Source organism: Channa argus, chromosome 11 (genome assembly GCF_033026475.1).
Source record: "Channa argus isolate prfri chromosome 11, Channa argus male v1.0, whole genome shotgun sequence".
In the NCBI taxonomy this organism is placed as follows: domain Eukaryota; kingdom Metazoa; phylum Chordata; class Actinopteri; order Anabantiformes; family Channidae; genus Channa; species Channa argus.
This window is the reverse complement of record NC_090207.1, coordinates 11,975,001-11,988,104: the sequence shown is the minus strand read 5'-3', so window position 1 is coordinate 11,988,104 and position 13,104 is coordinate 11,975,001. Positions and strand designations below refer to the sequence as shown.

Sequence of the window (13,104 nt, the reverse complement as noted above, 5' to 3'; positions counted from 1 at the left end):
CACGTTTGACTTTACTCAAACAATGTCAAGTAAAAAGTAAATGCATTATTTGCAGATAATAGAAATAAAACTTTCCATTTATTCATTCTCATGTGTAATATGTGCTGCAAAACATCAAAAACTTTTCTACCACTGTGTAGTTTACTTTATTTATTTTTTCCTTGATGGAGAGACAAAGAATGCCATTTGCACCTAAAAGCTTACCATAAGGATTTTCATATAATATTTTACACTGATTTTCAGCGCCTGATTGAGAAGCAATGTATGTAATGAGCCTGCACCGGTTCTCTCAAATTATACTACAAAGTTTTTGGTTATTGTTAATGATCTTTCATTTATAACGCATAATCAGAGAGACAGGTGACAGATTGAATATGCTAGTTTAGTAAATGACGACTTCACCAATAGGGAGCGCAGAAACTTAGGATTGTATGTACTGCACAGTATTATCAGTGGATGTGTTAGAGCTTGTTACAATGCTGGCAAATAACATCGGCACCTTTTTATGCTCTTCAGAAAAGAGCTTTCTCTGCCATCGTTGACTGACAGTTTTGCAGAGGACTAAAGAATCCAATAGAGAATCACTTTCTCTAATTATAAATTAAACAGTTAAATGAGCAGTTATTATTCTTTTGTACCACCTTATGTTGTTCACTGCAGCCATGGTGTTGCCACAAAAAGTGTGAAGTTGCAGGTGCTACATTTGCCAGATGCCTTGGAAATAAGGAGAAAAATGGTGCTTCTGAGTGAGGGTTTATTATCATTAGTTTTCATGGACCTCAGTGAACTTTGCTTGACCTCCAAAACCTCTAAGAAGGAGCAACATTTATTTAATTCTCTTAGTGCATCTGGTGTATTCTGTACTTTTTTGTGCCTATTGCTCAAAGAATGTAAAACAAAAGTGAAAAGTGGTCTATTTTCACTAAGTGTGCATTGCAGCCATCTGAGTTCATATACTCTGCAGATAGCAAAAATAAATGCACTGAAACTTGACATGAAAATTGCAGTGCAGAGTTGAATTGCTAGTGACACTCCCCCTAATTTGACTATGTTTCTTCTGCAGTGCACAATGGCAAGTCACCAAAACAGGTGCACACAAGAAAAGCACCTTACTGTGCCTCAGATAAATGCCACTTTGGGGACTGTGTCTGCAGTTATACCGCCCTAAATCCTATCATTTTACCAAAACTGCCTTTTTCTCTGTCCGTTTTTTCTTTTCCTGAATTCAAATCCCGCCCTCTGCCATTTTAGCTGACCAAGCCTCATGTTCACATCATATTCTTACAGTAGATAAATGTGTGCTGCCCTTTCTGCCTTAATTGACTAATGCATTTCTCATAATGCATCCAGAAATGTCCTCACATAATTGTATGTTTTCTTAGTACTAGAGACTAAAGCCAGCAGAGGTGTGGGTTTTCGTTTGTAGGATATGTTAATGTGCAGATTTGTATGCAAAGCACATGAGCTTGGCATTGCCTGTGCAGGTATGTGTTTCTTTTCTGCCATTAACCCTGTCTTTCGACAGCAATGTCGATATCAAACTTTCCAAACTGTCAAAGCAACCTCAGTCAGAAAGGTTGCATATATGCCTCAGTATAATTTACTTGTGATTATTTGCATGTTTTGTGTATTGTTATTCCTGACATTTTACCCATTAATATTGTGATGCTGTTAATCCAGCTTGCATTTAGCCGAGCTACTTTTGTTTGCATTGAGGTCCAGATTAAAAAAAAATAAAAATAAAAATGACTGTGGACTGAAAGGTTAAAGATTTTTCAGTTGTTGGATACTTTCCCTTCTATTAATTTTTATGCAGCCTTCTGATTAATTTCGATGAATTTAATTATAACTAATTTCAGACAATCACTTTGATTTGTCTCACTAGGAGGGTTGTGGAAAAGAAGCTCTTTGTTTGGTCCTACAGTGCAGTGTATGTGAGGAGAGACTTTATCTTTGAAGATTCATTCAATTATATCTACCTCTTTGAGGTAAAGTGCTTTGATTAATTGGTGGGTAATCATTTGAATTCAATTAGTGCCACTAAGTATCTCATCTACACTGCAGGTGGAAAACAGTAATGTTAGTAGACAGCCAATAGCGGTCAAATATACAGTAGTAGTACAAAAATACTCACATCTACTGAACAACATTACTGTGTTATAATATTCTCAAACTCCTTGACTGGACATAGTCTGCACAGAACTACCGTATGTAGTCTTTGTCATATGCTATCTAAAACTTTTGGAGGTCTGGCCAGCGCCCAACCGTATGGCTTTGCTCTCTATTATAAGACCAGTACCTAGCTATAGAGTCCTCCATATGCTCAGGCCCCTTGAGTAGAAGGGCTCTTAATTAGAGGAGCAGCTGGCTGCCCACTAGCAAGCTAGGCTAGCAGCACAGGTGACTTAACTCAGTAGTTTACAGCATGTGCGACCTGGTTTTAGCCTCCCTCCCCCTCCCCTTGCATGTCTGTATGAGAGAGAGTGTGTGTGTTTGGGAGTGTGTGTGTGGAAGATACTGTGGTGTGGAGCAAGCCTATATAGGTTAGCTACCCCTGTGCATCGAGGACAGTCAGCTAGCAACAAAAAGTGTGTCTACAAGTGGGGCAGCTATTTCTACTGCTCCTGCCACTACACGAGGTCGATCATCTCATTCATCCACTCTCCCTCCACCTCCCCCTCCTTCTTTTCTGGAACGCTCTCATACTTTTCCTCCTTTTGTTGTCCTCCCCTTCTCTTCCACCTGCTTTTGTTCACTGATCCCTAAAATGAGCACAAGTTATCTTAATACAGAACCTCTCCTCTCCTCACTCCTCTTCTTTCCTCACTCCTTTCCTCTCTCCTCACTGCTCTCCTCTCCTTTCCTCTCCTCTCCTCACTCCTCTCCTTTTCTCACTCCTTTTCTCTCTCCTCCTCTCCTCACTCCTCTCCTTTCCTCCCTCCTTTCCTCTCTCCTCACTCCTCACTCCTCTCCTTTCCTCAGTACTTTCCTCTATCCTCTCCTCTCCTCTTCTCTCTCATCTCTCCTCCCCTCTCCTCTTCTCTCTCCTCTCCTCTCTCCTCCTCTCCTCCTCTCCTCAGGTTTCCAGGGCTTCAGGAATCCATCAGGGATTCTCCTGCCCTGGTTTCCCCACTGTCTGACTCTGTCCTAGGGAGCGCTCCTGGCCCCCATACCAACTTTAACCCAACTTACCTCAAAGTTACTCTTTTCCTTTGTCAGGACTACCTTGTGTCTTTCTAAGTTCTAGGACGGTCAAAAAAAGGAAAAGTTGTTTGGATTTCTAGAGTGTGCATCTCAGTCCTCACTAGCAAATCACATTGTGCTCTCAAAACTGTTTGCATTAATTTAAAATTCAATTAAATTAAATGGCCTTTCTGATATTCATCTTGTTAGTTTTCACAGCTTTACTAAGTAAAGAGAAGTGGATTGTTTTGTCAAAGCTATCATGAATAAAGGACTATTTTACATTTGTTATACACCTACTGTATAGTCCCCCTTCTGCCTATAGAGATGTCTTAATGTCTGCAATTTGAAGTGAAGTGAAAAAACTACAAGTCCTCTTAATCGCCCAAATTTCAGTACAGTCCTTGTGACCTTCATCAGTTGTAAACGAAGCCAAACTGCCTTTGCATTTTTTATGTAAAGGAAATTGTGGCAATATATTAGTGAGCTCTCTAAAAAAGGGGGATGTTTGCAGTGTGTTTATGCATGAAAAACATTTGCCAATTTTATCTACAGTCTTTAAATTCAGTCCTCCCAGATAAATGAAGCACCTATCAACACATATAGTATCTTGCTGTCAGTGGTTTCCTTAAGAAAATTAAATTTTTCAATAATTTCGACCCTGTGTAACACTTACTAAAACTGTATTAAGATACACAAAGGGACTACGTATTCTGAGAACTTGTAAGTGTGCTGCTTACGAAGACCCAGAGCTGAAAACTGACAGCTTAGTCTGACGTCCAAACACAAATTGAAACATGTACACTGACCCCCAATTTTCAATTCTTGCTAAAAGATCCCCCGCCCCAACACCATTGTGTCAGTGTACCAATGTAGAGATGACAGGTAAGGTGAGAGGGAAACTGAGAGTGTGTGACAGAGAGGGAAAAAGAGAAGAGGTTAAAGAGAAAAGGCGAGAAGCTATTTTATTTCCCACAGAGACTCTTAAGAGCTGAAAGCATGGTGGCTGTTTGAAAGTTTTTTTAGAGAGGATTGAATCGATTGAGATTGCTTTCTTTTAGAAAGCTAATTTCATGGGCATTCTTAAAAGGAACGTTTTATGGGAGGAATCAAAAGCTCTTGATGGTTGGCTCACTCTGTTTCCCGTTCTTGCTATGTCTTTCTCATTCAATCGTTTGCTATTCTCCTCAGATTTGTGCAACCAACTTTCCTTTTTGTTTTTTCCACTTGCGTAATTCCCATCTCTCTTCTCATTCATTCTCTCCTTACTACCTTCTGAAAAGAATAAGAGGAGCTGAGGGATAGTTGTGGAGTGTTTATTGTCTGTTTGAGGCTATTACATTTGAATAGAGAAACATTTAAATAGTTGCAGATTCTTCTTCATCCAGTTTTTCTCCTCTCCATCTTGAAAAAGTATGCAAAGGTATACAATCACTGTTATATGCAGAAGAATAATTTCTGGACAGTAGGTAATTCCACTTGAAGGTTCATTTCCCAGTTGGACAGTATATATGCTCAGTACGTGTTGAACTTTCATCACCATTGTCAATAAATGTGGCAGATTTATGTTAAAATGATGCCTCGTTGTATTTAGACATTACAACATCATGGTGACGTTTGGCATTATATTATATTGTTTGGGATTAGAACTGTCTACTAAACCAATAGCATGATTCTTGCTCGAAACCTGCTCGAAACCTTAAGTAGATGTCTCGGGTTAGAAAATTCTGTGTTGGTTACCCCGTCCATCCACCCCCGCCTCCCCCTTACACGAACTTTGTTGCTCTTTTGTTATTGTCTGTTTCTATGGCTGCTAGGTGTCACCTAATTATAACATGTACCGATAATATACCCCTTCTGCCTTCTATATTTATAGTCCCCTCTGAACCATAATTATGGGTGCAACTACAAGCAATAGAGGCCAGTTCCTGGGTTATTACATTTAAAATGGCTGACAGCAAGTCAGGGCAGCAAAATTAGAAATAGACCTTCAGAGACGATATGTCCCTGTGTGACCCCATAGAAAGCATGAGGTTGAGATAGAAATCTCTGAGCAAAGGACAAGTTTACTCTGCTGACACCTCCTGCCTGTGGAGCACAATCCTTTTAAGTTTATCTCAGCGAAAACAAATTTATCAAGAAAACAACCACATAGAGATCTCCTTACAGTTCGAAATGGACTGTGCACCTAACATCAGTGAAAACATACTTTATCTCAGTTTCATCTGATACACCTACAGTAGCTCTGTATCATGGATAGGTTGGACATTTGTTCTTGCACCTAGATCTTTCCAGTCAGTTTTTCTGGTTGGGTCATCATCTGATGTGGCCTCACCTGGCAAATAGGTTTTTATCTCTTGTTAGTTTTTTTGGTCTTTTATCTTGGAGTGAAAGTGCAACATTTCTGTTTTCAAAGTTTTGGCTATATTACTTATGTGGATCAGCAACTAAAGCGTTTGCAGGTAGGTACTGTCTAGCATGATACACTTGTCATTTTGTATGCGTCAAAAATGATGTGTGATTGTCTGTAAATGTTTTTGTTTAGTAGTCCCACTCAGTTGCACTTACTAACTTGTGTCACCTTTCCGCCCTGTGAAAATGAATGTCCTAACACTAGTACAAACCAAAGTGGAACAGTCATCGATTCTTTTTTCTTGATTTTGTTCTGGGGCAGGTTTTGTCTGGAGGTATTGATCCAGAGGGTCAGAGGAAAAGGAAAGCTTTAGTCTAGCTTACCTTTTGTTATGTTCACCTATGGCTGTGTGTGGTGGTCCAGATCATGTTCAGCGGACCCCCTTTTCAGAGGGCATTCCTAATGAACGCCACTGGTTGCTCTTTATGTATTTCTCTGGGGCTGGGGAACCGTAAATCAATATCTATGATGACATAGATCATATGAACATGCGTCATCAGTGCTTTCCACATCCGTGCCATTTTTAAGGAGGATGGAGGGTCCAGTGCTGACTCTGACTATATAGGTCTCCCAACGCCTATTCCTGTAAACTAGAACATTTTGTACAGCCATAGTCCTTACTGAGTAATAGTGCTGCTAGGGATAGAAATAAGAGCGAAAGAGGAGGGGACTAAGTCCAAGAGAGGCAGTTTTCTGCCCTACTTAGATATTTATACATTCTTCTTTTTATGCCCATCAGTCTTCTTGTCCTTCCACCTTTTTTTCCTTTTCTTCTCTAAATGTTATGCTTTCCTTAATTCCTCTTTCCTGTTTTCGTGCCAATGATTTCCTTTTTCCACAAATTCACCTATTTTCTTTGCCACGATCGCTCTCCATCTTCATACTGCTAGTCTTTTCTCTTTTTCTGCCCTTTTCAACCTTTCCTTCTGGTCTCTTATCTTCATCTGCCTCATCATCTTTCTTCCTTTTAGTCCTTCTTCTAAAACATTTAGCTCATGTTGTTGTTACTGATCTTTCTTCTTTTTTCCTTTTGTCATGTGTCTTTCTTTATTTCTCCCCCATTCCCCAAAATCCCTTCACCCTTCCCAGCTACATTCTAGCACTCTCTCCCTCTGCTTCCTCATCTCCTTTATTATTGTTTATTACTATTACTTACTCTTGCTACCCTGCTGTGCCACTCTTTGCCACTTCTAATATTTTATTACACTTTCTCTCTAACTATTGTTAACCCTGTCATCTCCTACTGCTGTGTTTGTGTAGTAATTTTTAAGTTGAAGATTATGAGTGGCATGCACAATGATAATTGCTGTAGATGGAGAGGAGGAAATGGATGTAAGGGCTGTGTTCGGGGTGTAGGGTATTTTGTAGTAATCTTATGTGACCAAGACCTCTGTGAATCTGCCAGGTAGGATTAGGGCTGTGTATGTGAGAAGATTATTTTGTCAGCTGCTTTTTCAAAGATCAAAAATGAACTGTCTACCTTAACAGTTGTCTAGAATTGGTATGGATTTGTCACTAGATGATATTTAAGTGCCATAAAGTACAAAGCTCCTCACTGCTTTGTCAGACCTTTTAATGTGATGAGATTTCATCATTTGAACAAGCTGTTCTGAATTTAGCATGAGCTGAGAGAAGTGTAGGTGTTTTTCAGTGGACGTATACCCAGTTTTTAACGGTTTTGTGCCCAGAATCTGAAAATTCTCTATGAAAAATATTTTGTTTTGGTGCAAACATTTGTGTTTCTGTGAGTTTGCTGATGTTCAGTGAAGAAGCTCTAATTGCTATACAGCTTTAAAAACATGAGTGCCGAGTACATCAGTTCAGTCAATATAATGTAAGTTCATTTATTTTTGTGAGCCTTAATTGCAACATGGCACATATGTGAAATAACTCATCATCTTATTGTAATGGTAGATTTTCTGATGGTGCTAGATTAAACTAATCTTTGTCAACTAACTGTTATTTACAGAGGTAAATGGATTTTTAGGTCTTTTAAAGTTGCTTTAATTAAAGTTTGTGTACTATGGGGCAGAAAAACACTCACGTTTACAGCAGAAGGATAAATGAGCAGTGCTATTGAAGCATCTGTTTGTTTAATCCATGGTGACTCCACCATTTACATATTGCTGTCCTGTCAGCAGCAGAGAGGACAGTTAGGAGACACACAATACCTTTGCCAGAGCAAAGAACATCAGAAATTTCCTTGTGGACTATAGTTGCTTGATGATAAATAAGCAGTACACAGGAAGAAAATGTCTCTTTTGTTGATTCATTCATTTTACTCTTCCACTGTAGCCCATATTGAAACCTTCTTCACAGACAGGCAGCAGGAGATTGTGTGATTTGAACATTTTACTTCACTTCATTTACAGCAGTGAACAAAAAAAAAATAACCCTAAGGGGAATATGGAGCAAAGATTTCACACAATGGAAATAAATTAATGTTATATATTAGAATATTATTATACTTTTACATTTTTCATTTACAATCTGAACAATCTGAATTTTATTTAATTTTAGTTCGCTGTGGTTTCATTAGTCGCTATTTATTTTATTGACTACTTTCTATTTCATTCTTTATTTTAAAGTTAAATTGTAGATGAAGATTTAAAGGAAGGGCATTGACACACTGGTACACTGGTACACTGATACACGTTCCTTGCATTTTCGGTGCAGTCAAAGATTAATGCAAGTTCTAAATTGCCAATAAAGTGTAGCATTAAATTCTTTGGAATCTTGTGTGTCACATAACCTCAGCCTACTCGTCTCAATGAACAGATTGATGAGTGTGTTTTACCGTATTGATTGGAGCTGTTCATCGCTGATCTTATCTCCTGCTGCCATATTATGACTTTTCCGTCACTGGTCTTTCTTCCTGCGTCTTTTTCTATCAACGTGTTCCCTTTGATGGTGACTTTTAATGATTGTCAGTGTTTCCAATTGATTTCTACACGGCAGGCGACCACTGATGCGGCCACACTGTACATTTTCTTGTTGCTGATTGGTTTCACCAGTGATTTCAAACAGTCCCACACAGGCCTCCCACATTTTTGCCCTTCACGTGATAAGGCCTGCGTTTAAAACCTGAAGCACAATGTCACCAACTAACCTCTAGCAGACCTCGTAGTTTAGAGCTACACACCAGTTTTTGCTTTTTATCATTTTGTTTTAGTTACTTTAGCTGCCATTAATAGTAGTCCTATTGTAGTTTTAAAATTTCTAGTGGTAATTTTTTTTTTTTTATTTAAAAAATGTCATCAAAAACTTTAACAGAACTGCCTGTATGGAATTCTCTTTAAAAAGATAACAATAATAATACTTTATTTTAATATCATATATGAACGTGATCAGAACAAGAAGGGGTAGACATTATTTTGAGATTCTGCTCAGGTTAGGCTGCATGATTCCATCATTGTTCTGTCTTGTTTGTCAAACAAGAGGTGGAAGAGTTCCTCCAGGTTTGTGGCTGGAGGCTTGCAGATGGAAGCATGTTCTGCAGAGTCAGGATGGACTATGGAGGACCAAATGCAATAATTTCATATTCATTTTCATTTAGCTGGAGAAACTTTTGGAACATCCAACACTTGATGTAAATGTCAGACCATCTGAGAGAGGGTCTCTCCTGGAGCCATGTGGTATATTTACACTTTCATTACTGTCATTACATTATCACACACAAACACACGCACACATACACACTGCCTGTCTAATGGCAAACCTTGGCTTTGTTGTGTCATGTCTTTGGGAAGTTTAACCAAAACTAAAATTTTTGCCATTAGCTATGGCAAATAATGCATAGTCAATTTCATGTCCCAAGGACAAGACTTGTAATTAGCATTTTCGAATGAGTGTCATTATGAATTAATGCATTTTTTCCACTTGAGGTAAAATTGTACACTGTTAGACCACATTTTTTTTTATTTATCATCTGTTATCTGTGTCTGTGCAGCTTTTCTTTTCTTTTACCATTAGCAAGATCCAATGGGGACTTACAGAGTTCCTCAGTGTTATACAAACACCTTATCTCAATGCACTCCTGGAGGACAGGGCATTTTTGTGAATAGATGGCCTTTCCTATAATAGAAGGCAGTGCTTTCCTTGTCTGTGCTAGTCTAGACTTGGCAAACACAATTAAAAGAGACTATAACCATAATACCACTTGAACAAAATTATGGTGATTGTATAAAAACAGGATTTTTTTTTCCCCCTGCATAAAAATTGTGTTTGTGTGTTTGGGTATATTGTAAGTGTTCCTCTAATGTAGTGCAGTGTACAGTAAGTACTCTAAAGTATATCTCAAACAAAATAACTGTTAATAAGGAGAGAAAGGACAATTACCATCAATTAAGATTTAGTGGGAATTTCTGCAATATGATATGAGATGCTAAATCTTTTTTGTTACCAAAACCTTACTAAATTACAGTTTTTACAAAGGTGAAAATACTTCTTTACTTAAAGTTTTATAAATAGCCTTCAGTGATATTTTGGTTGCTATGATATGGCTGGCAACAAGTTTATTGTACTTGTATGTCATACTATTTATCCCGAAACTTTAAATTGGCTATGTAAATGTGAACATTTGCTAACTCCGTTGAGAGATGTTTAGCTGTCAAATGTATTAGTAGAACAATATATTGTAACAATGATGTTACCCATACAAAGCAGCCACACATTAGTGTAGGATCAGTTAGATATGTTCACTTAGCAGCTCCTGAGACAAGCTTCATACTGATGCTGACAGACAAATAATACTGTTGGCCCATTAAAATGCGGTCAACAAAAAGCCATATTGTATAAAGCCATATTGGACTCCCCTCAAAATAAATGACTATTACAGCAGCTTGATAACAATGTATTGATCAAATTTAAATTATTCCATAAAATGTGTATTCTCTTGTGTTGTTCATTAAGTTTCTATTAGAGAAAGTAAATAAATAGTAACAAGAAAATGGACAATTGAGACAACATTTATATCAACAAATTAAAATAACTCTAAATTACCATGCATTGTTATGTGGGCATTATTCCTACTGGTCTGTGCAGTTGCTCAAAGATTCTTTCATTGTTTTTTGGCTGCTAAGCAAATTGTTGAGGAATTGGTGTAAAATTTGTAGTTTTTGGCAAGTGCATTGTGGGTACATGAAGATCCACCCTGTGTGGGATAATAAAGAATAAACAGTCTGCAATTTTACACCCTGCACTTTGCTGTGGTGTCACTTACTAGCTCTGTTTTTTCACCTATTCATCAAGTCCAGTGTTACTGATCCAAAAGCACCTTGCACAGATCCGGATTATTAGAGAAAGGGGACCCTTGTGTAGTCATTGCCGGATTCCTGAATAAACACTAGGAGACATATTGTACAGCTATGATTGCAGGAATGCATTGATAGATTTACTGAATGGCCGTGTCTACAGACAACAAAATGGAACTGCATTCAACTTTCCAAGATGCTTTGCATCAGTGAGCCTTTATCAGGGTTCCCCTGAGCTTTTGAGGATGTTTTTCTCTGTTAATGTAATTCACTCAGTTCAGTAATATCTTTTCTGTGTCTATTTTCTGTGATATATCTGTGATATAAAACAGCAGGGTTAGTTTTTTGTTAAAAATTAAAACTCTGTCAAAACCTCTTACCGCCCCACGTAAATTGTTCTACAGTAAAGTTGTGAGTGAGGAAGTCAGAGTCTGAGGTTGCTTTATGATTGCCAAGAAATTAATTGAAGTAAAATATATCCCCCTTCAGATCTAACAACAATTACTCTTTCTCCACCCCCTTTATTATTGGTTGCTTTTTGTGTCAACATGTCTTCTGTTTTCAGGGCATCAAGGCGCACGGGAGCGCCACTTTGTCGTCAAGGAGACAACTAAGTGAGTGTCTCTGTTCTGATATCACCTGATTGGACGTGACTGTGTCTTGTAGTGGTCTACCTTAATGTGCTGTACTAGATAGGAGAACAGGGGGTCTTGGTACTGAGACTTGATTAATCTACACGGCTCCACAGGTAGATTAAACACTTATCAGCCATTGTTTTACTTCACACATCAGCTACAATTATTAAGGTTGTTTTCCACAAACAGATTGGAATTTTTTGAGATTACATTAATGGCTAGTTTAAGTCAGATCTGCTTGTAAATCTGGTGATGTACCATGTGTTCAAATGAAGCCACAAACTACAGTAATTTCACTGAACACTCCAGGGCATGTCTGACTGGCTTACGAGAAGTATGTCCACTGCTGGTCATGTGAAGTAAAACGATAATGGATGGATTAAGTTGGGCCCGTTTTAAGTATGAATCAAGTCTTGGTATGGAGACCTTCTGAATGAGGAATGCCTCCTGCACCACCTTGTCCTGTAATGTAGATAAGAATGCTGCCTACTCTCTAAACTAATCCTGACCCTTGTGACCCTTGATGGATCTTGGCTCCAGCATAATTTCTTTTCAATTTAAATCATTGTAACAGCTTCATCTGTTAAACATCAATGGTTTAGGTCAGAAGGGAGATCTCTAATCAAGCATAATCTGTGGTACAGATAATTTCTCTTCCATTCTATTCAGTGGACCAGTTTTCTGTTAAGCCAATGCTCTTGACAAAGTCCATGGTTTCAAATATTAAACCGTATGAAATATACTACACTACAATGTGTATTTTCTAAGATCAGAGAGCATCCAGGTGATATGTCATAAAGATGTTGCCTGTTTGAAACAATTAACAAATAGATCAATAGACTGGTACTTTACTTTATACTGTATTTACAAAAAGCAATTTGCATTGTTTAGTCCTATAAAGAAAGGTATGTGACATCCTAACAACTTACTGAGCACTTTTATGAAATAATATGTGGTCACCATGACTTAAAAGTGCACTTTATTTTCCCCTCCTTTTCTTCAATTGTTTTCACTAATGGAAAATAATTTGCGTGGTAAAATTAAAAACAACACACAAAAATGTTTTATAATAAATACAAATTTACAGTCAAATTATGAAAGTAGAGCCCTTGAGGTTGTGCTGCGGACTGCATTAAAAGGTAGCTTATTGTAAACACTGCACAGAAAATATGATGTTGAATGGAAGTTCACGAATTTCCCAAAGTGAAAACACCTCTGGGGGGGAAAGCAAACAACAAAGTGTACTTTTTTTCCCATATCTATTCCCTGTCTAACTACCCCCCCTCCCCCTTTTTTTTTTTTTACTTGATACTGAATTCACGCATGCTTTAGAATTCCAAGCACACGTGGGTAAATGCACATTCCCAACCTTCCTGTTTCTGTTCACTTGTGAACTTTGACCCTGTGTGGTCTTTGTACTATTAACTGCAGCTTCACGTCTTACAGCACTATAGCATCACTACACTACCTTTTTTAATCCATTTGACCTTATACAGACACCAACCTCCACTCAACCCCTGTCATCACCTGTTCGTGCACTATATTGCATATAAAGACTCCACAGAGATGCCAAACTTCACATTCAGTATGAACAATTCTAAAGTTAATCATAAATGACAAA

The 13,104-nt window shown here is 38.0% G+C and overlaps 1 protein-coding gene across 4 annotated transcripts in view; it reads left to right on the top strand.

The window, feature by feature from the left end:
- Positions 1-13,104, top strand: part of ccser1 (coiled-coil serine-rich protein 1) — a 117,878-nt gene that overhangs the window by 57,604 nt on the left and 47,170 nt on the right. Inside the window, exon 11 of one of the 4 annotated variants that reach the window (XM_067521255.1) lies at positions 11,414-11,462. The exons of the other annotated variants lie outside the window; for them this stretch is intronic. Within the exon in view, the coding sequence (XP_067377356.1) occupies positions 11,414-11,462 (49 nt within the window). The remainder of the gene's footprint in view (positions 1-11,413; positions 11,463-13,104) is intronic. 4 annotated transcript variants of the gene reach the window in all.